The following is a 21286-nucleotide window of genomic DNA, read 5'->3' on the forward strand; positions in this document are numbered from 1 at the left end:
TTTCATTTCTGATTACTATCCCCCTAATTACAATTTGTAGCCTTTGTTAAAAGGAACCCTGTGGGGTGGCGGGGGAGGGCACGGTGGCTCACACCTGTAATCCCAGCACTTTGGGAGGCCAAAGCTGGTGGATCACCTGAGGTCAGGAGTTTGAGACCAGCCTGACTAACATGGAGAAACCCTGTCTCTACTAAAAAAAAATACAAAAATTGTCCGAGCTTGGTGGTGTATGCCTGTAATCCCAGTTACTTGGGAAGCTGAGGCAGGAGAATTGCTTGAACCCGGGAGGTGGAGGTTGTGGTGAGCCGACATCATGCCATTGCACTGTAGCCTGGGCAACACGAGCAAAACTCCATCTCAAAAAAAAAAAAAAAAAAAAAAAAAGGAATCCTAGGGGTGGACTTTGGGTAGTTCATCCTACCAGCCTTGTGTCCTGTTACTCCTGGGATGGGTCAAAACCAGGAAATCCTCTGCAGCTTTGGCAGCGCACAATTGCTGATGAAGCCACAAATTGTTGGAAACATGAATATCTGGCATTCATTGTTTTGAGCCTATGCTTGCCATGAATATGAACTGAGTTAGAAATGAGACCTACACTTTCCCGGTGCTTCTCCATTCAAGACTTCTTGGCTTTATATCTAGTAGAGCAGAGCTCTACTATGCCAATCTTCTAGCAATAAACTTCACACAAACCCAGCAACCTAATTGTTGTGGTTAGAATGAGAAGAGATGAAGATGCTGTTGAGTTAGGTCATCTGGTCTCCAAAGCAGAACTTCACAAGCCGATACTTTTTTGTGAAGTCACAGTGGTCTATGTCTGTTCTTAGGCTGGTGGGTTATTAGTGCACCAGAACTGAAGGGATTCTCACAAGCTGACTCACAGTAACCTGACTTTTAAGTGCCAGATGAAAGAGACAGAATGCAAACTTATTAATTTAACATTGAGCGATGATCCATTTTGCAACCACAGAGTTCCCAACTGCGAATCAATGCACCTTCTTTGTTGTATCTAAGAATTAGAGAAACCAAACTGTAATATGAAGGCTTTTGTCAAAAATGGAACTAGAAGAGGGATGTGGGGTCTTGAGGAATGAGGTTGAAGAACTGCCTCAAGTCCACACATGCTCATGTGATGGTGTTCATGAGTTCAACGTTGCTCCTTCCTGGATTGGGCTGGACACTGTTGAGTTGTGTTTTTAGGGCTCACTTTCTCTTTTTAAAACATTTTCTTAACCACTTGAACCACCAGGGATATGGCTCACCTTCTTTAGACCTCCAAGACCAGCATTATTTCTTTAATTCTTTATAGCTTTGATTAGGCTACATGTATGACATTGTCAAACTTGAGTAATCATTTAATTGATTGGGCATTTGGAATAAAGAGGATATGGTTTTTTCAGATTTTGACTTTTAACATTTACTAGCTGTGACACTGAGCAAATTACTTAACTTCTGTAAGCCTTGGTTCCCTTGTTTAATGTGGTAATAACCATAGTATGATAGGGCCATTGTGAGAATCGAGTGAGATAATTCATGTAAAGCGTATAGCACAGTGTCTAGAGGCATAATATTTAATCAGTTTTTAATTGAATAAAAGAAGCATTGCTCTTTCTACCTTTTGGCCCTAGGAGACACTGTGGCTTCTGTGCATCTGTGATTACTTTTATTATGTGTTGGTGGTGGAGAAGACTTCCAGCTGTTTTCTCCGTTGACACCAAAACCTGACTCTAGGAAACATCAGGGCCACAAGGGACAAGGGTAACAGATATTGTACTAGGAGAAGGGCCATCAGTCCTCTCTGAATTTCCCTGTCATTTCAGTTGTCCACAAACGTGATCCTGTTACAGGGATGACTTCAAACTCTTCTCCCTCCTCCTCCTGAACTATCTTCTTCCTACTGGCCGCAAAGCTTGTGAAGGTTGATAACGTGATGGAGAGGTCCTTTACGGTTGAGCTTCCTAACATTCTGGAAAACAGAAGAGTTGGACCTGTATGTGGATTTTACTTTGGGTCAGGTGTGATTCAGCTTTCTTTTAAAAAGAAAGGTTCTATCCTTAATCTAGCACTTTCTTTAGTTATCAGAATGGCCTTGCATGACTATGCCACTCAAGTGAAATAATTCATTAGCTCTCGTGTGATTAGTTTGCCAACTGAATTAAGCTCACGAAGCAGTATAATGCAATCCTACTAACAAGGTTACTGGGTGCCAGGCATGCTCCAGGAGCTTTGCATGCATTAATTAGTGATGTCATCTCTGCCCTATGAAGTAGATGCTATTAATAGCCCCATTTTAAAGATGAGGAAATAGAGAGGTTAAGTAACTTGCCCAAGATCTCATGGTACATGGCAGGGCTGGGAATCAGAGACCCAGCTGGTCTAAATTCAAGTATGTGTTCTTAATCAGTACATGATTCTGCTTTTTATTTTTTATTTATTTATTTATTTATTTATTTATTTATTTATTTATTTATTTATTTTTTTTTTTTTTGAGACGGAGTCTCGCTCTGTCGCCGGGCTGGAGTGCAGTGGCCGGATCTCAGCTCACTGCAAGCTCCGCCTCCCGGGTTCACGCCATTCTCCGGCCTCAGCCTCCTGAGTAGCTGGGACTACAGACGCCCGCCACCTCGCCCGGCTAGTTTTTTGTATTTCTTAATAGAGACGGGGTTTCGCCATGTTAGCCAGGATGGTCTCGATCTCCTGACCTCGTGATCCGCCCGTCTCGGCCTCCCAAAGTGCTGGGATTACAGGCTTGAGCCACCGCGCCCGGCCTATGATTCTGCTTTTTAAACAAAGGTGGCCAAAGTTCTTTTCTAGGTTTTTCTAATCCCTTTAAAGGGGTGCTTGTTCTGAGTTTTCATCCTAGTCTCCTTTCCCCACTGAACTTACAGAGTGCTCTTACACGGGTAGTAATTTTATTTACCTTCCACTGTGAGACTTGTCCCTGCAACCAGAATCTCTGCTGGGAATGGGGATGGGGGTGTTTCTTAGAAAGTGGCAGTGAAGGAAGAGAACACAGTTATTTTTTTCCAGTCAATGAACAATGAACTGACAGACATTTATCCTCCACAGAAGTGCAGAGAGAAGACCTTTTTACCCTTACATACAGTTGATGGGTAGTTCTTTATGACCAACTACCCAGGTTTAGAGATGTTCAGTCCAAAGTGTGGTCTCTCTCTAGGTCTTCTGGGTCAGCAGAGTTAGGCAGTTTCTTTAAGGGCCACAGATACCAAACGGATGGATACAACCCTTTCCAGGTAACTCTCGAGCACTAGCTGGCCCAGCGACCCTCCATAACAAGCTGTAATATCGGAAACTTTTTTTTTGTTATTGTTTTTGGAGAAGGAAAAAGAGAAGGGAGTCCCAAACCTGCTGTCCTCCTAAAAAGAGTAAGAGAACTTACTGTCTGAGATGTTTTATCCAGGTACAACTAGTATATCCGCCTTGACTGTTGTATTGTTCCAGAGAGAGAGAAAGGAAGGGAGGTGGGGGAGGGGGGGGGAGAGAGAGAGAGAGAGAGAGAGAGAGAGAGGATCAAGAAAACATATTCAGAAATTTTGCTATTGGGATGCCTTCTTAAGACGTTTAGAAACATTGATATACATATTTTCCCCATGTGCATGTAAGTGGTAGCCTATGGCTTAAAAGCGTCACCTAGGAAAGCTCTCCAAATATGATGCTCAACCTGAAAGGATAATTACAGCAAACCTTTCAATGCTGCCAGACAGGGTTGCTCCCATTTGAACTGGGTGCGTGGGTTGTTCCCATGAAGCTTATGAATCATGCATGAACACACTGACCAGATACTTCTAGCCAGCCCAATACCCAGAGGATTCATTTCCTATAAAAGACATTTGATCGCAGTGTTGAAACAATGTATTCAAGGTTTGCTTGCCCTGAGACTAACCCAAGGCTGTGTCACGGATGCTGATTGCCTCAGCCTAGAAATTCTTCCTAACCTAACATGGACATATTCTCTTCTCTTTGGGGACACTTTCCTTTTCTCTTGAATTTTAATCTTTCCCCCCTTCTCTCATTTAAAGTGGATGTTTGCTTTTAAAATGGGTTTTCATTATAGGAACTTTAATTTTAAATCAAAATGGACAGAAATAGGATAAACTTACTCAGGCAAGGGGTCCGTTTCTGTCTAGAGTAAGATACTTTTCTTCATTGTTTGAAAAAATGGAAATGATGGGAATTAATAACAACATAGAGTCATTATCTTCTAAAGAACATGAAGATCTCACTGATACCATCTAATTGCCTTTAAAAGACACTGGCAGGTGGGGTGGGGGCAGGTTGGAAGACTTTTTTTTGGTGTCAGTTCTTATTTACAGAGGTAGAAAGCTAGACATGATAAGTAATGTCGGAGCTTGTAAGAGAAACTAAGGACATAAGCTTTGAAGAGTCCATGGTGAGTGCCCAGAGTCTAAGCACAGAGAAGCCAAATGGTACTTCTGTATTTTGGAAGAGTTTAAACTAGCTATGACGTGAAGTGGAGTCAACAAGAAGAAAGGAAAAAAATACAGAAAAAATATATCTAAAATGTCTCCCTTTTTAAGGAATAGAAGTATAGACCCTCAGAGGGAGAAGCAGAGATAGAGGATTTGACCTCAGGCTCTGGAGACCATGCTGTGTATCCTGATTCATGGTTATCTTTCGAATTGTGCTAAAATTACTGTTTCCCTCCCCATGAGCCCCTTTTCTGCTCCAGCTGCTGACTTATGCTGAACTGTCATAAAACTTTAAATTTCCTCCTGTGGCTGTGTAGGATATTTATTTAGCCTCCCAGAAAAAATCCAGACTTCTTATTTCCTTTAAAAGGTTTGACCACACGCATACAACCAGCAAGTGGCTTTACATTCTTTTATATGAAGAAGATACTTTAAAAAAAAAAAAAGCTGCAAGCCTTTGAGTGGCTAACTCCCCTCTTTACTGTGCAACTCATAATCATGTATTTTTTAAAACCGTGAATGGCATGGGGGATATTTTGCACTCCATAGGAGAAAGGCATCCTACTTCTAGGATAAACTGAAAATGGCACTGCTGCACCAACTCAAGGTTAGCTTGAGTCCAGTGAGATTCCCCAACCCTAATTTTGTAGCTTGGAACAGATTTTAGTGTGAATGATAAATATCAAGGTCCACCTGGGCCCAGCACTGAACCAGAAAGAAAGGAAGAAGGTGTTGATGGAAATGACATGTGTCTAGTTTTCAATGTAGGGAATAGGAATGCCCTTCTGCAAAGCACCTTACAGTTTACAAGACCCTTTCACCATCGTTATTCCATTTTATCCTTACAGCCACGTGGTAGGCAGGGCTTATATTGTTATACCCTATTTACTCGAGGTCATGCACAGGCTGGATTGAGACTCCGTCCCAAGGTTTCTGAATCCCAGTTCCATGCTCTTTCCACATTTTCATCCTGCAGCCTGAGATAATGCGCAGTTAACTGCTGACCGGAGTTACTCTGCCCACTCAGATGAGAGAGAACTTATTGATTAAAAAGAGGTCATTCTGGGAGTTCTGCATTCCACTTGCCTAGTGTAAGTTGCTACTTGTCTGGAGGAAGTAAATCATCGAACTGTAAGTTACACAATGCATGTGTCTTTGATGTGGGCATCAGGCATTGACTCACTGATATGTGATACATACCCTAAGAATTGAAAAATGCTTTATTGAGAAGAATTGTGGGCCTGATCACAGGAAATCGTGTTTTTTTTTCCTCCCAAAAGTTAAACACTATTAAAACTCCAGAATCATGACTGGATAACTAAATTCATGAAGAAAGAATTTTAAAATGAGCGAATTACAAAAATAGGTCTAGGGCTGTAGCTAAAAGCAAAACTTACATAAAAATCACATTGGGTGGTGCTTTTCAGCATTCAAAGAAGTGTCACATAAACAATTTCATTTGATCTTCACAACAACCCTGTGAAGTAGGCATGATCCTCATTTAACAAACACAGAAATTAAATTTGATGAAGTCTAAATGTTTTCCCCAAGGTCACAGCTGGGAAATGCAGGTGTAGAACTTCAGGCCTTTTGACTTTCCATCTATGTTTGATTTTGAATTATTTCTTAAAACCTCTGGCAATGTCCATGATTATTGTCGGGAATGACTTACATATTCTGTGACTATCCTGCCAGAAGCTGTGATGATGGCTGGTATGTAACTGATGCCTTCTCACATTGGGACTGCCTTGCGCTTACAAGCAGCAACTATTCACTATTGCTTTTCTGCAAAATGTGTGGATATTATGTCCATTTACTCTGACGGATAGATTGAAGCAGGAATCTAAGCTATGTTTTTCTTTGTCACTCTTCACAGGGAGGGGAAGAAGGGTTATTTCTTGAGAGTTCCAGCTAAATGTTCCTTGTCAAACAATCAGAACAAACTCCCATTCCCTAAAGAATAGAAAGAGAAATAGCAAATGTTTAATGAAAAGACCCATGCTATTTCTTCAAAGTGTTCTAGATTCACTCCCCACAACTTATCTGACTCTCAAATAAAATATTTGGAAAGCCTAATAGGTCACAAAGTTTCGGAGACCATGGACATTTAAAAAATATCTTTGGAAAGGTCAAGTATGTTAGTGTAGATAAATCATAATTAAGACAGCAGGGTTTAATAGGATCCATACTCGTGACTATCTACACAAGGGAATTAAATATTAAAGATCTTTTCCCCTATTTATACTGTTCCCATGTATGTTTCTTTCTGTATCCAAAGAAATTTAGAAGGGAAGGTTGTAACTTTTCACCTTCAGGTGCCGGTGGCCAAAAACAACTCTAAACTTGTCTGACTGGCTCTAAGGAGGAATGTCAGTAAACAAGGCCTGAGTAAACAAGAGAGGGGCCTGCCCATCAATCACCTGTGAAGTCAAGCAATGTAGGCCGTCTTCCTGGGTGCTTACAAATCAGTTCCCAGCCCTCAGATAAATACAAAATGTCCTTCCAGAGAAATGTAATTTATTATCATGTTAGCAGTGGTGAGCTAGGGAAGGAGCAGAATAAAAGATATTCTACTTAGCAATGGGGACCCGCTATAGTAGTAAGAAACTAAGTACCTTAAGGGACTGGGGAGTTTTCTTAAACCTCTCTGGCAGGAGCATGTATTGGCCTCTCTTTCATAAATGTGGGTCATTTTCATCACCTTGGGATGTTAGACTTTGGCAGGTCTGATGATGAAACAAGGCTGCACATGCTCGTAAGAAGAAATGACCTTCCCATCCTTAATCTCCTTGGTGATGGTGCAAATTTTAACCAGTATCCGGGACAGGGGTCCACAGGCACTGCAGTGCTCCTTTAAGCCACAGGGGGCTGAGGATGTGCAAGCTGGGGCCGTGCATTCCATGGCTCCGGACTTATAAGATGTCCAAGGGGAAGGCTCACATTTGGTGGCACACGGGTAACAGGGACGCCTAAAGAAAAAACAGAATTTTAGCTGTGATTGAGGGAAGGTGATGATGGTCATGGAGAAAAATGGTCGTGGCTAATTTTTTTTAACACTTGTTGCTCAAGACGAGTACATACTTCCAAATGCTTATTCATTCATTTTGTACTGTAGTTGGTGGAAGAAAAAGAATCAGATCAAATCCATTGGAAATCAGCATCCTGGGTTTAGAAGTATTCGATTATGTAAGTTTCTGTTAGTCAATACCATCGCATTGTAGAAAGAATACCGCACTAGCAGTCAAAGACTGGGGCAGAGAACGGCTCTGTCCTTTACCAGCTGGTGACCTCAGCTAAGTCATTTAACTCTCTCAAGCTTTAGTTGTTCATCTGCAGAATGGATATAATGGAAACTAAACCTACAGGATCAACAGTGATAAGGAACAAGTTGAGGGGATTATTATCTGAGGAATGGAAGTTAACCAGATATTTTTCTCATTGCGGAGTTAGTCATACTAATAGTGGTGGCCTAACTCCAGCTATGAAAGAGTTGTCACTGTGTCATCAGGAAGCTTCAAAGTGCCTTCTAGCCGTCTATACATAGTTTTTAGAGAATTGGAGTAAAAAGCAGTTCATAGTAAACACTCTTTTGATAAACATAATCTTTCTTTGATGATTCAAGGTATTTTGGTATATGATCACGGCTCCTAAAGGTGACGGCATTGATGACCATTGTGCTCATATAATGTGGTCATGCCAATTAAAAGAATGCTGTGAAGAGTTCACTGATTATTTTGGGGAAGTAGGTCTCCTTTACAATTGTACCTAAGTCTCTTAGGTGTTAGTTTGGACTGAGTTACTTCAAATAACTCATCCTCCAGGTATGTTTACTTATGGGTTGGTTAGCTTTTTATTGTTTACAAAAATTATAACTTTTATTTTTTAAAAAAGGTGCTAAAACATACATGTGTACGTGCCTCTGTTGGCCTCAAGGACTGGTGGCTAGATAGGGTTAGGGGTTTCAGCCTAAGCAGAATGTTCCTCCAAAGGAGCCTGGGTTGGTTTGTACAAGCTCATGAAAATCAAATGTTCATCTCAGTGGGGAAACATCTGGAATGGTCACCGGGAATATTCATCTTAGCGGAAATCATTTTTTCTCTAGTAATTTTTAAAACTTAAAGAAGGTAAGCAACCTATAAGAAATTAACCTGGCACATGGGCTCCTCAGAACAGCCAACGGCTCAAATTTGGATGAGGTTACAATTGCAAGTCTTCCTCATGGCACAGCTTGAGAAGGTGTGTAGATGCCTCTGTCCAACCTCCCCATCACTGGCAAGAAGGTCAAACAAAGCACTTGTCCCCTATTGCCAGTGGCAGTACATATATGGTTCATTTGCACTTCTTTGTCATAGAAGTTGTTGTTGTTTTACGTACTTGCCATCCAAGCTCTCCAGAAGGCTGCGGTATGTGGTAATCTCACACTCCAGCTGGGACTTGACGTCCAGCAGGATCTCGTATTCTTGGTTCTGTCTTTCCAGGGCACACCGGATCTCTGCCAGCTGAGCCTCCAGGTTATCGATCAGACTCTGGATCTGGGTCAGCAGGGTTGTGTAGCGAGCCTCCGTCTCCGTCAGGATGCACTCTTGGGAATCTCTCTAGCATGGAGAAGGATAGTAGGGTTTATAATGATGACTCCTTTAAGCCCAGGTCACCTGTGACCTGTATCATTTTAAAAAAATGGTTTCTTTTTTTATTTTTTTGAGATGGAGTCTCGCTCTGTTGCCCAGGTTGGAGTGCAGTGGCACGATCTCAGCTCACTGCAAGCTCTGCCTCCCGGGTTCATGCCATTCTCCTGCCTCAGCCTCCCAAGTACCTGGGACCACAGGTGCCCACCACCATGCCTGGCTAATTTTTTTGTATTTTTGATAAAGATGGGTTTTCACCGTGTTAGCCAGGATGGTCTCGATATCCTGACCCCGTGATCTGCCCACTTCGGCCTCCCGAAGTGCTGGGATTGCAGGCGTGAGCCACCATGCCCGGCAAAAAAAAAAAAAAAAAAAAAAAAAATGGTTTCTTTGTGACACTACTGATAGATCTCCAAGCACTTTATTTATTGTTTCCTAAGCAAATAAATCCAAAACCCAAATGATCAACTATGCTAAAATCTGCTTTCCTTTATCTCCTCCCTCTTTCTCTCTTTCTGCCTCTTTTTAAGTATTTATTTCACTTTCTTGACCACCTGATAATCTTGCACCACACTTTCCTACTTAGGAGAGAAAAAGAAATAACTTATTGCACACCCAGGCATTAAAATGCATCACTGGCTGGGCATGGTGGCTCACACCTGTAATCCCAGCACTTTGGGAGGCCGAGGTGGGTGGATCACAAGGTCCAGAGTTCAAGACCAGCCTGGTCAAGATAGTGAAACCCCATCTCTACTAAAAATACAAAAAAATTAGCTAGGTGTGGTCGTGGGCACCTGTAATCCCAGCTACTTGGGAGGCTGAGGCAGAGAATTGCTTGAACCCAGGAAGTAGAGGTTGCAATGACCTGAGATCACGCCACTGCTCTCCAGTCTGGGCAACAGAGTGAGACTCCATTTCAAAAACAAAACAAAACAAAACAAAACAAAACAAAAAAACAAAACCCATTACCATGGCACTTCATTCAGTGAGTGTTTGTATCATCGAAAAGGAAGCAAGAAATGTTTAACCATATACAATTTATCCACCAGAACAATTCCTTTATATGTAAAATATGAATGTTGAAACTGATGAGTAAATTTCATTCCTGTTCTATCATTCTGTAAGTCTATGGATAATGATGGGATTTTAGGTTTTAATAGCCTATTATTTGCATGATTATCCCAATTTTTATAGATGAGAAACCTAAGATTCAAGTGGTTCAATATGTTGTCCAAGGTCACATGACTAACTGGTGACAAAACCAGTGTGGGGCAAGGTCTTCCTAAAATGCTTCACATCAGAGCATGTAAGCAATTCTCTACTTCAGAGAGGCATTATCATGAGACAGAATGGTACTGGCTTTGGAATCTAAACTCTGGCTCAGACTCTTATTTCTTTTGTGACTTTGGACAAGTTTCTCAACGTCTCAGGATCTCAGTGTCTCTATTTATAAAATAGGTGGGCTGAAACTTACCTTGGATTTGCTTGGGAAATCACCTTAGCTCTTGGAGCCTCATCTGTAACATGCGTTAATAATTATGCCACCCCCCTTTTAGGATTACTTTATAAATTTCACGTGATAGCTTGTAAAAATGCTTTGCATATAATAAAATGCTCTCCCAGTGTTTCCCAAAGTGTACTTCATGAATCATTAATACCATGAGATGCTCTAAAAAACGTGGGCAGCGGGGGGATCCACAGTCAAATAAGTTTTGGAATGCTGAATACCATATATCCCCTTCTTGGAGATTCATGGTGTATATTAACTTATTAATGGCTCACAGGAAGGCACCCTGTTTAACCTTGGTTTAGTCCAGCATTTCCCAGACTTATTTGGCCACAAAGTCCTTTTTTCAGCCATAGACCCTTTAACAAAAGAGGAACTGTTGTTCTGAGAGACACAGTTTGGGAAATACTGCAACACACAGGTGTCAGGGACTGTTGCCATCTGTGCTGAGCACGGCTTGGTCAGCTTGCTCGGTACCATTCGATGCTGGGCCTGCAGTTCAACCTCCAGGGTGTTCACAGTGCGTCTCAGTTCTATGATCTCCTTTTGGCAGCATTGCTGCTGTTGAGAGCTGGTCACCACTTGTTGATTCAGCTCCTCTATCTGAAACACACAGCCAGAGACTGAGAATATTATGGGAGGAAAACATGACTTTGATTAAAGGGCCCTAGAAATGCAGCATCAGCTTATTCTTTTTGACTTTTCTGTTTCCCCCACCTGTGTGTTGAACCATTGTTCCACATCTTTGCGGTTTGTCTCCATGATGGACTCATATTGACATCTCATTTCTTGTAGAACCTGGTTTAGGTCAACAGAAGGGGCAGCAGTCACTTCAATGTGAAGTCTCTCCCCAAGCTGACACTGTAAAGAATTGATTTCCTGTGAAAAGAAGAAGAATGTGAAGTCACTTGGTGAACAGATGACCCCCTTGTGTTCTTGTTTCACTCTAATTGCTACGATTTAGCTTAATTATGTCTAAAATATAGCCCACAACAAAGGAATACATGATTTACAGGTGTTATTGATGCTATAAAATGATTTAAGACTATTTCAAGTAGGACTGTGTGTTTAAATATGTGCAAAATTAAAAAAAAAATGAGTCGCAAGACCAGAGTTCCAAAAAATTTAGATCATTTCCAGGGCTGGATAATGGGTGAAACAGGATAAAGGTGGAATTGATCATGAGAGATTATAGTCTCTATGGTACAAATATGGGATTGTGCCAATATTGACTTGCAGCAATATTGACTTGTACCAATGGGAGGTGGCAGAAGTCTGTGTAGGGATGCCTACAAACACGGGAAGACTGTAAGGACAGAAAAATTGGGATCCTTCTTGTGGAAAAGCTGGAGGGGATGATGGAAGCCTTTCTTCCCCTTATGGCTCCAGATATTGTGTTGGAGCCAGCGGATTTGAAATACTACATTGAACCAGTGCTAGTAGCAGTAGGTATTTTCAGGGCTAAACCAGAGTAGTATGTAGCAGTGATATGGTTTGGCTCTGTGTCCCCACCCAAATCTCATCTCGAATTGTAATTCCCATAATTCCTACCTGTCAAGGGAAGGACCTAGTGGGAGGTGATTGGATCATGGGGGTGGTGTCCCCCATGCTGTTCTCAGGATAGTGAATGAGTTCTCACAAGATCTGATGGTTTTACAAAGGGCTCTTCCCCCTTTGGTCTCTCTCTCTCCTGCTGCCAAGTGAGATGTGCCTGCTTCCCCTTAAGCCATGATTGTAAGTTTCCTGAGGCCTCCCCAGCTATGTGGAACTGTGACTCAATTACACCTCTTTCCTTTATAAATTACCTACTCTCAGGTATTTCTTTATAGCAGTGTGAGAACGAACTAATACAAGCGGGGACACCCTTTATCAGGTGCAACTCAAAGGAACTGATGCTACTTTTAGGGGCTTAGCTTGTGATTACTCCCCTGGTCTTTCTCTCACCTCTTTGTGGTTGTTCTTGAGGCAAAGGAGCTCCTTTTTCAGAGACTGGACTTGTGCCTCCAGGTCGGCCTTGCCCAGGGTCAGCACATTCAGGATCTGCTTGAGGCCATTGGCATCTGCCTCTACCAGCTGGCGGAGAGACACCTCAGCTTCATACCTTAAAAAATCAGATGGGAAAACAGAGACATCTGAAAGGAGATGATGCAAACCAAGCCAAGCAGAACGCCCATCTGCATTTTTCTCTGGGCACCTCACTTAGTGTATTTCTATTAAAAGTTTTATTCTCTTTAGAGGTGAAACCATTAGATATAGATCATAACTTAATTATTATTCCCAAATTAGTTTGCTAGGGGGATCTACATTGCTGTCCTTTGAGATATGGGAATGTATTGTCCTTCCTCTGCCCCTAGTGGCAATGCAATGTAAGTGAAGAAAGCACTGGATTAGGGCTCAGAAAACGTGGGTCCAAGTTTTGGCTCTGACTTGTGCTAGTTATGCTTACCTTTGGGTGAGTAACTTAGCCTCACTAAGCCACAGATTTCTCACCTTAAAGAGGGTAACAATATATTAGCCCTACCTATTTTACTGAACTGTTGTGTAGGTAATCAGATGGGTTCACAAGTTCAAAACTATAGGTACTGTATACATGTGAGCAGTTATTAATCTTATTCATTCATTGTATTTGAAAGTCTTTTCTGGGTTTGTGCCAACATGGTCTGGGGCAAGAGGGTTAGTAGACATGGGGACAATTTTGTTGAGGGCATCTCGGTCAGACTCAGGGTGAGCTCTGTCATCGATGATGGTGTTGTGTGGGCTTACTTGGCTCTCAAGTCATCTGCAGTCAGTTTGGTGTTGTCAATTTGCGAGACCAGTCTGGAATTCTCAGCCTTGGTACACAAGATCTAGAATTAAGAGATTGTACACACAAATGAAGCAAACACCAAGATTTCCTTCTTTGAGAACCAAGGGGCTTGTGTGTGTGTCAAGTAACAGGAAAAGGCTAAATAGACTAAAAGTAATCTTCATAGCTGTGCTCATGAAGCTTGGAAAACTTCAGAAAGTCAGATTTCCTGTTATTTTCCTAAAAGATCAGCAAAAAGTACTTACCTAGAAACTTTTAAGTATTTTTGTTGTTGTGGTTGTTGTTAAAATATAAAATCCAGGCCGAGCACAGTGGCTCACCCCTGTAATATCAGCACTTGGGAGGCTGAGGCGGGCAGATCATGAGGTCAAGAGATCGAGACCATCCTGGTCAACATGGTGAAACTCTATCTCTACTAAAAAATACAAAAATTATCTGGGTGTGGTGGTGCGTGCCTGTAGACCCAGCTACTTGAGAGGCTGAGGAGGGAGAATCACTTGAACCTGGGAGCTAGAGGTTGCAGTGAGCAGAGATTGCACCATTGCACTCCAGCCTGGTGACAGAGTGAGACTCCATCTCAATAAATAAATGAATAAATAAATAAATAAATAAAAATAAAAAAAATCCATTCTAAATTTATATGAATACCATGATCCACTAGAATGTCAACTCCATGATGGCAGGGACTTTTTAAAGGTCACCAATATTTTCCCAGAATCTAGAATAATGTTTGGCTCAATATTGTTACTGCTCAGTAAACATCTGTTGAATGAATAAAACTGAATAAATCCAGATGTGTAGTAGCAGAATATGTCTGTGCATAACAAACTTAGGTTTGGTGTAGAAACAAACCAATCAATGTGGAGATGATAACATAAACATAAAAGGAGAAAAAGGTGGTGATGGTTGCAAAATGGATAAAAACTAAACTGTTCAGAAACTCATTAAAACAAAATTTATTTTCTCTGATCTCTGTTTCCCTATTTTTATTTAAAAAATGGCAACAACTTGCTGTTAACATCTTTTGGTCCTGAGTTATCTAGTTATAATGGTAGAGTGTATTTCTGGAGAAAGGAAACATCATGAGACTCTTCTTTTTGTTTTTGATATTTAAAGACAGAGTCTCACTTTTGCCTGGGTTGGAGTGCAGTGGCAGCATCTCAGCTCATAGCAGCCTCGACCTCTTGGGCTCAAGTGATCCTCCCACCTCAGCCTCCCAAGTAGCTGGGACCACAGGCATGTGCCACCATGCCCATCTAATGTGTGTGTGTGTGTGTGTGTGTGTGTGTGTGTGTGTTTGTAGAAATGGACTTTCATCATGTTGCCAGGCTGGTCTAGAACTCCTGGGCTCAAGTGATCTGTCTACCTCACCCTCTCAAAGTGTTAGGATTACAGGTGTGCATCACTGCGCCTGGTCAGAAATACTAGCAGACTCTGAATGCTGCCTCAAGATGACAATTTCGCTCAAGAGATTTTTCTATTCTTCAAAAAATGTTTCAGCATCAACTGAACAAAAAATATTAAAGCTTAGCAAATAACTGTTGCTTGGAAACCATCAATTCGCAACACGATTAAACAGGTTCCTAGGAATCTTACCTTCTGCTGGAGCTCCTCAATGGTAGTGTAGTAAGACAGGTAATCAGGACATAGAACAGGGAGCTCTTTGTTATTCTCTTCCTGGATTTTAGATTCCAGTTCAGCATTCTCTCGTTCTAGCATTCGCACCTTTTCCAGGTAGTTAGCAAGACGCTCGTTCAAGATTTGCATGGTCTCCTTCTCATTACTGTTGATGCCTTCACCATACCAGCTGCAGTCATCCAGAGAGGAATGCAAGATGAAGTTGTTTATTAGGTAGATGGGCTTGCGACAAAAGCAAGGAGTGGGTTGGCAGCCCTGGTCCCGGGTAGTTCTGAGAGTGTGGCCAGCTGGTTGACAGTTCTTGACTTTAAGGCCACCAGAATGGCAGCAGTTGTTAGAAGAGATGGTACTAACATTTGTAATCCTAGAGCAGTTTTGACATGGGGTTGAAGGAGAATTGGTTGTTGTGCAGCCCTTGGTATCCATAGTATGTGTCCGGCTTTAGTTGGTTTCCAAGACTGTGGTCACCAGGATGAAAAGCTCAAGCCACCTCCACGGAGTCTGAATTCCAAGACTCTTGGTGTTTTCCTCTTTGAAGTGCTTATATAGCCTCTCTTCTATGTGGTGTCACACAGGTGGGATGTTTTCCTTTCTCAGGTTTATATCAAATCCTGTAGGAACATCTTATTAGTCTGCTTTTTACTTGCTTAAGAAGAGTTATTTGTCTCATAAAAATGTGCATTTAGGCTGTTACTAAGTTATTACCCATCATAAATACTACTTGTCTATTGGACCCAGAGCTTCAAATTATGTCTTCAAAAGGAACTGTCCTAACAGCATCCATTATTAAGCAGGTGTGAGTATATTAAGTTCATTACGTTCTTCTTGACCTCTCCACTTGGCACTGAGCTTAACCAGGAATGAGTTCGTCCTTCTTTTCCTTTCTTCTCTAGGAAAGGGAAACTATTAATGTCTAAAAATTATTGGTAAACTTAGAAATCAGAAGTCAGTATTTTAGTTTGTTCTATCCAAATGATTTCCCCATTTTCAGTGTCAGGACAATGTGAGTATGAATTAAAATGTCAGTGTTTTAAAAGACTTGTTTTAAAGATAATTGCTAGATTTATGCTTTAGCTTTCCATAAAATGTAATAACATAAAATAAAATATAAATAAAATATGAAATAAAATAAAAGCCATGGGGAAAAGGTAGGGTTTGATTGCTAATAAGAAATTTCTTGGAAAAGAAACTGGCTATCTTTTGGTTTTCCGAAGTCCACGTTTTGTAACATTTTTAGTGCTAATGTTTGCTTGTGGCATTACATTAGATAAAAATTTATCACAGTGTTGGTTTATACTGGATATTTAAATAGGATCCATTGAAAGGGGTGTGTTTTCTTTCTGAGGAATACTTACTCAGCATTTTCTTAAGAAAGTTACTTGTTCCTAGTCCTTTATGGAGGCTCTAGGGGAACATCATTTTCTTGCCTTTTCCAGCTTCTAGAGGCTGTCCACATCCTCAGCTAGTGGCCCCTTTTCATCTATTTTTTTTTCTTGAATTATGAGACTTTTTGTACTTTAAGTTCTTGGATACATGTGCAGAACGTGCAGGTTTGCAACATAGGTATACACGTGCTATGGTGGTTTGCTGCACCCATAAACCTGTCATCTACATTAGGTATTTCTCCTAATGCTATCCCTCCCCTAGCCCCTCACTCCCTCACAGGCCCTGGTGTGATGTTCCCTTCCCTGTGTCCATGAGTGCTCATTGTTCAACTCCCACTTATGAGTGAGAATATGCAGTGTTTGGTTTTCTGTTCCTGTGTGAGTTTGCTGAGAATGGTGGTTTCCAGCTTCATCCATGTCCCTGCAAAGGACATGAACGAATCCTTTTTTATGGCTACATAGTATTCCACAGTATGTATGTGCCACATTTTCTTTATCCAGTCTATCACTGATGGGCATTTGGGTTGGGTCCAAATCTTTGCTATTGCAAGTAGTACTACAATAAACATACATGTGCATGTGTCCTTTTAGTAGAATGATTTTTATAATCCTTTGGGTATGTACCAAGTAATAGGATTGCTGGGTATTTATGGTTCTAGATCCTTGAGGAATCACCACACTGTCTTCCACAATGGCTGAACTAATTTACACTCCTACCAACTGTGTAAAAGTGTTCCTATTTCTCTACATCCTCTCTAGCATCTGTTGTTTCCTGACTTTTTAATGATCGCCATTCTAACTGGTGTGAGATGGTATCTCATTGTGGTTTGATTTGTGTTTCTCTAATGACCGGTGATGATGAGCTTTTTTCATATGTTTGTTGGCCACATAAATGTCTTCTTTTGAGAAGTGTCTTTTTATATCCTTAGCCCATTTTTTGATGGGGTTGTTTTTTCTTGTAAATTTGTTTAAGTTCCTTGTAGATTCTGTATATTAGTGCTTTCTCAGATGGATAGATTGCAAAAATTTTCTCCCATTCTGTAGGAGGCTGAGGCAGAAGAATTACTTGAACCCAGTAGTTCAAGTTCAGTGTAGGCAACACAGTGAGATTTCATTTTTAACAAAGTAAAATAAAATATAAAATAAAAGCCATGGGGAAAAGGTAAACCATTATATGTACTTTGGGGACAATTCTGTATTCCCTTTGGTGTGGGGGCAGGGAATGTTGAAACCATACTTCATTCTTTACAGTGAGACAAATTACAAGTAGATCAAAGATTCAGATATGAAAAATAAATAATAAATATGCCCCAAAGGATAATTATTTTATAAATTTGGAGTCAGAAGACTTTTCCAATGATGACTCAAAATTAAGAAGCCATAAAAAACTGTTAGATTTGACTCCATAAAATAACAGTGTTTGAACTTGTGCTTGGATGAAAAATACAACCTGTAAAACCAGAAGACAAGATGACAAACTGGGAAACAATATTACAATTACACTCCAGACAGTGACCAAAAGGAAAATACAAAAGGCACTTAAAATAAGAAAAAATGCTCAATGTCACTCATGAAAAGAAAAATGTAAATTTAAATCATACTGAGATACTTTAGTTTTCCACCTATCAAACTGAAAAAAAATCAAAGTTTGATAACAGATACATTCACTGCCTATAGCACTCTCATTGCTTGTGGCAATGAAATGTAAATTCATGCAAGTTACTATAATGCTACTATAATTAAAACAGTGTGATTTTGGCTTAAGGGTTGGACAGTAGATCAATGAGAAAGAATATAGAGTTTAGAAATAGACTCACATATATGTGATCAATTGATTTCTGACAAAGATCCGAAAGCAAGTCAATGAGAAAAGGAAAGCTTTTTCAATACTGTTTTTCAATACTGTTCAATACTTGTTGCTGAATCGATTGGATACTTGTATAGCAAAAATGAATACTTCTTGATCCCTACCTCACACTATGTATAAACATTAATTCAGGTTGGATTAAACACTTAAATGTGAAGATTTCAAGTCTAAAGTTTTTAGAAGAAAACTCAGAAGATTATATTCATAACCTTGTGCCATGCGAAAACTTCTTAGCTCATGGAGGACACTATAATAAATAGATTAGACTTAATCAAAATGAAAACTTTTGCTGATCAAATAAATAGCTAAGAAAGTGAAAAGGTAAGCCACAGCCTGGGTGAAAATATTCTCTCTCTCTCTCTTCATACGCCCACCCCCCCCCCCCCCCACCCCACATACATTAGAACACATACATACACAACATCCTATCTTTTGTAACAGTGGGAATATATTCTGCGAAATTCACCTTTAGTGATTTTGTTGTTGTGTAAACATCACAGTGGACTTGATGAACTTGGATGGTATAGCCTATAACACACTTAAGCTATGTGGTATAGTCTATTGCTTGTAGGCTATAAACCTGCACAGCATGTTACTGTGCTGAATACAGTAGGCAACTGTAACACAATGGTAAGTATTAGTTATCTGGAAACACATTTAAGCATAGAAAAGGTACAATAAAAATATGACATTATAGTTTTCTGGGACAACTTTTGTATGTGTGTGTTCCATCATTGTTGACTGAAATGTCATTATGTGGTGCATGACTCTATAAATAAATATGAGTATAAAAATAAAAAAACACATATTTATACAGTAATGTACTATATCTATGTCTGTCTGTCTATCTATCTATCTATCTATCTATCTATCTATCTATCTAACAAAGGACCTCCCCCCAGGACCCAGCAATTTCATGGTTAGGTGTATGTCCAAGAGAGATGAATGTATATGTTTTATACTCACAACAATATTTGCACAAGAATGCTTATATCAGTTATATTCTTAATAGCACTAAAATAAAAATAACTAACTGCTCATAAACAGGAGAATGGATCAACAAACTGTGACATGTTTATGTAATGGAGTAGTATGCAACAACAATAAAGAATAAACTGCTGGTACTCACGACACCATGGAAAAATCTCAAAAACATATTGAGCTGAAGAAGTCAGGCACAAAACAGTACAAACAGTATGACTACATTTACATTAACTTCAAGAATAAGAAAAACTCATCTTTGATATAGTTAGAGATAAGAATAGTGGTTGTCTCTGTGGGAGAGATGTGTCGGCTGGAAAGCAGTAAGAAAGAATTTCTAAGGTTGATATTCTACATGTTGAAATGCTATTCTGTATCTTGATCTGGGTGTTGATTACACAAGTTCGTGTGCTTTCAAACTTCATGAAGCTGCCTACTTTTATTTTTATTTTTAGACACAGGGTCTCACTTTGTTGCCCAGGCTGGAGTTTAGTAGCATGATCATAGCTCACTGCAGCCTTGAATTACTGGGCTCAAGTGGTCTTCCCACCTCAGTTTCCCAAGTAGCTGGGACTACAGGCACATGCCACCATGCCTGGCTAATTAAAAAAAATTTTTTTAGAGATGGGGCCTCATTGTGTTGCCCAGCCTGGCATAAACTCCTGACCTCAACTGATCCTCCCACCTTGACCTCCCAAAGTGCTGGGATTACAAGCGTGAGCCACTGTGCCCAGCCTGACCTGCACACTTTCAATTGATGCATTTTATTGTCTGAAAACTATATCTCAATAACGTGGAATTAACATGAAAAGTTAATATTTGATACAACTGTGTAGCTGCATGAATGTTCACTGCTTCATCTATATACTTAAATTACAAATGGATCAAAGATTCAAATGTGAAAAGTGAAAATCATAAATGTACTAAAAGAAAATGCAGGAGAATACTTTTACAAATTCAGATGAGGAAGTCCTTTGTAACAGTGACTTGAAATTAAGAACCCACAAAAAATTTGATAAATTCGACTCCATAAAATAGCAGTGTTTGAAATAGTCCATTAGTCTGAAAATGTATTAAAAAGACTGAAAGTAAATACATCAAGAGGTTAGCAGTGAAATTCTTTGCATTTTGTAGTTATGGATGAATCTTATTTTCTTATGTTTTTATATGCATTCCACAAATTGAACATATCCCTTTTAGAATCATTACAAAAATTGTCCGAAAAACTGTTTCTGCTTCGTTAGTTTCTTAGACCTTTTTTCTGCTTCCACACCTTTCTAATAATTTTTATTCTGTTCCTCTTGTGTCTCACATACAGAGTTGTTCCTTCCTTCCATGGCTGATTCCCTTTTGATTTCTTCAGGACCACATTTCATCCATTATGCTCCCCCTTTTCTTGCCTCTTTCATGTCTTCTTTACTACTGGATGATTTTTTTCTTTCCCTATAAGCACGTCTGTTAACTGATCCTACAATATGTCTGACCCATAGCCATGAGGCACTCCTTCCACGAAGGTGGCTTCTGCCTTCTTTTCATTACCAAACCTTTTGACAGAATAGTGGGTATTTGTCAATCTTTATTTTTCTACCACCAAGTCATTTGTTAACTTTTGTCAATCTGGCTAGCCTGTAAATTACTTTACTGCATACTCCACCTCGGAGATCTTCTTTATCTACCTTCATACAGCTCCATTGCCGGTGCAGAAATGTTCATCCTTCCTATGGACAGAGCAAGGCTCAAATTCTTGTTTGCCTGGCAACCAAGACCCTCAACAATCTTGACCCAGCTGACTTTACCTCATATGCCAGGACCCCCGACCCACTCTATACATTCTAGCCCAACTGCATCCTTTGCCATCCCCCAAGCTCTTCCTGCTCTGTCCCTCCACTGCACATTTGTTGTTGGAGTTCCCTCTACCTTTCCTCATCTGTGTGTTTCAAGGCTGTTCTGGAAGAGACTCTAGGGCTCACGCATATCTGGTTCTCCTCTCCTTTTGGGCACATGGGAGGCTTACCCTCTCTTGCCC

General features: G+C 40.3%; 1 protein-coding gene across 1 annotated transcript; it reads right to left on the reverse strand.

Moving 5' to 3' along the window:
• Window positions 1-6959: 6959 nt before the first annotated feature.
• KRT39 (keratin 39) lies at window positions 6960-15490 on the reverse strand. Its single transcript, XM_025363099.1, has 7 exons — window positions 14986-15490; window positions 13347-13429; window positions 12528-12684; window positions 11301-11462; window positions 11061-11186; window positions 8826-9046; window positions 6960-7420 (listed from the first exon to the last, which is right to left on the reverse strand). Exons 1-7 carry the CDS (start codon window positions 15451-15453, stop codon window positions 7162-7164), a joined length of 1476 nt encoding a protein of 491 aa, XP_025218884.1. The 5' UTR covers window positions 15454-15490; the 3' UTR covers window positions 6960-7161.
• Window positions 15491-21286: the final 5796 nt, after the last annotated feature.

This window comes from Theropithecus gelada, chromosome 16, assembly GCF_003255815.1.
Source record: "Theropithecus gelada isolate Dixy chromosome 16, Tgel_1.0, whole genome shotgun sequence".
NCBI classification, from domain to species: Eukaryota; Metazoa; Chordata; class Mammalia; order Primates; family Cercopithecidae; genus Theropithecus; species Theropithecus gelada.

What these genes read in the sequence shown, in the direction of transcription:
- KRT39 (XM_025363099.1), bottom strand. Translation starts at nt 15,453, where the DNA reads ATGGATACCAAGGGCTGCACAACAACCAATTCTCCTTCAACCCCATGT. An exon ending in TTGAGGAGCTCCAGCAGAAG is followed by an intron (nt 13,430 to 14,985) that starts GTAAGATTCCTA and finishes TCTTAATTCTAG; the next exon opens with ATCTTGTGTACCAAGGCTGA. An exon ending in GCAGATGACTTGAGAGCCAA is followed by an intron (nt 12,685 to 13,346) that starts GTAAGCCCACAC and finishes TGATTTTTTAAG; the next exon opens with GTATGAAGCTGAGGTGTCTC.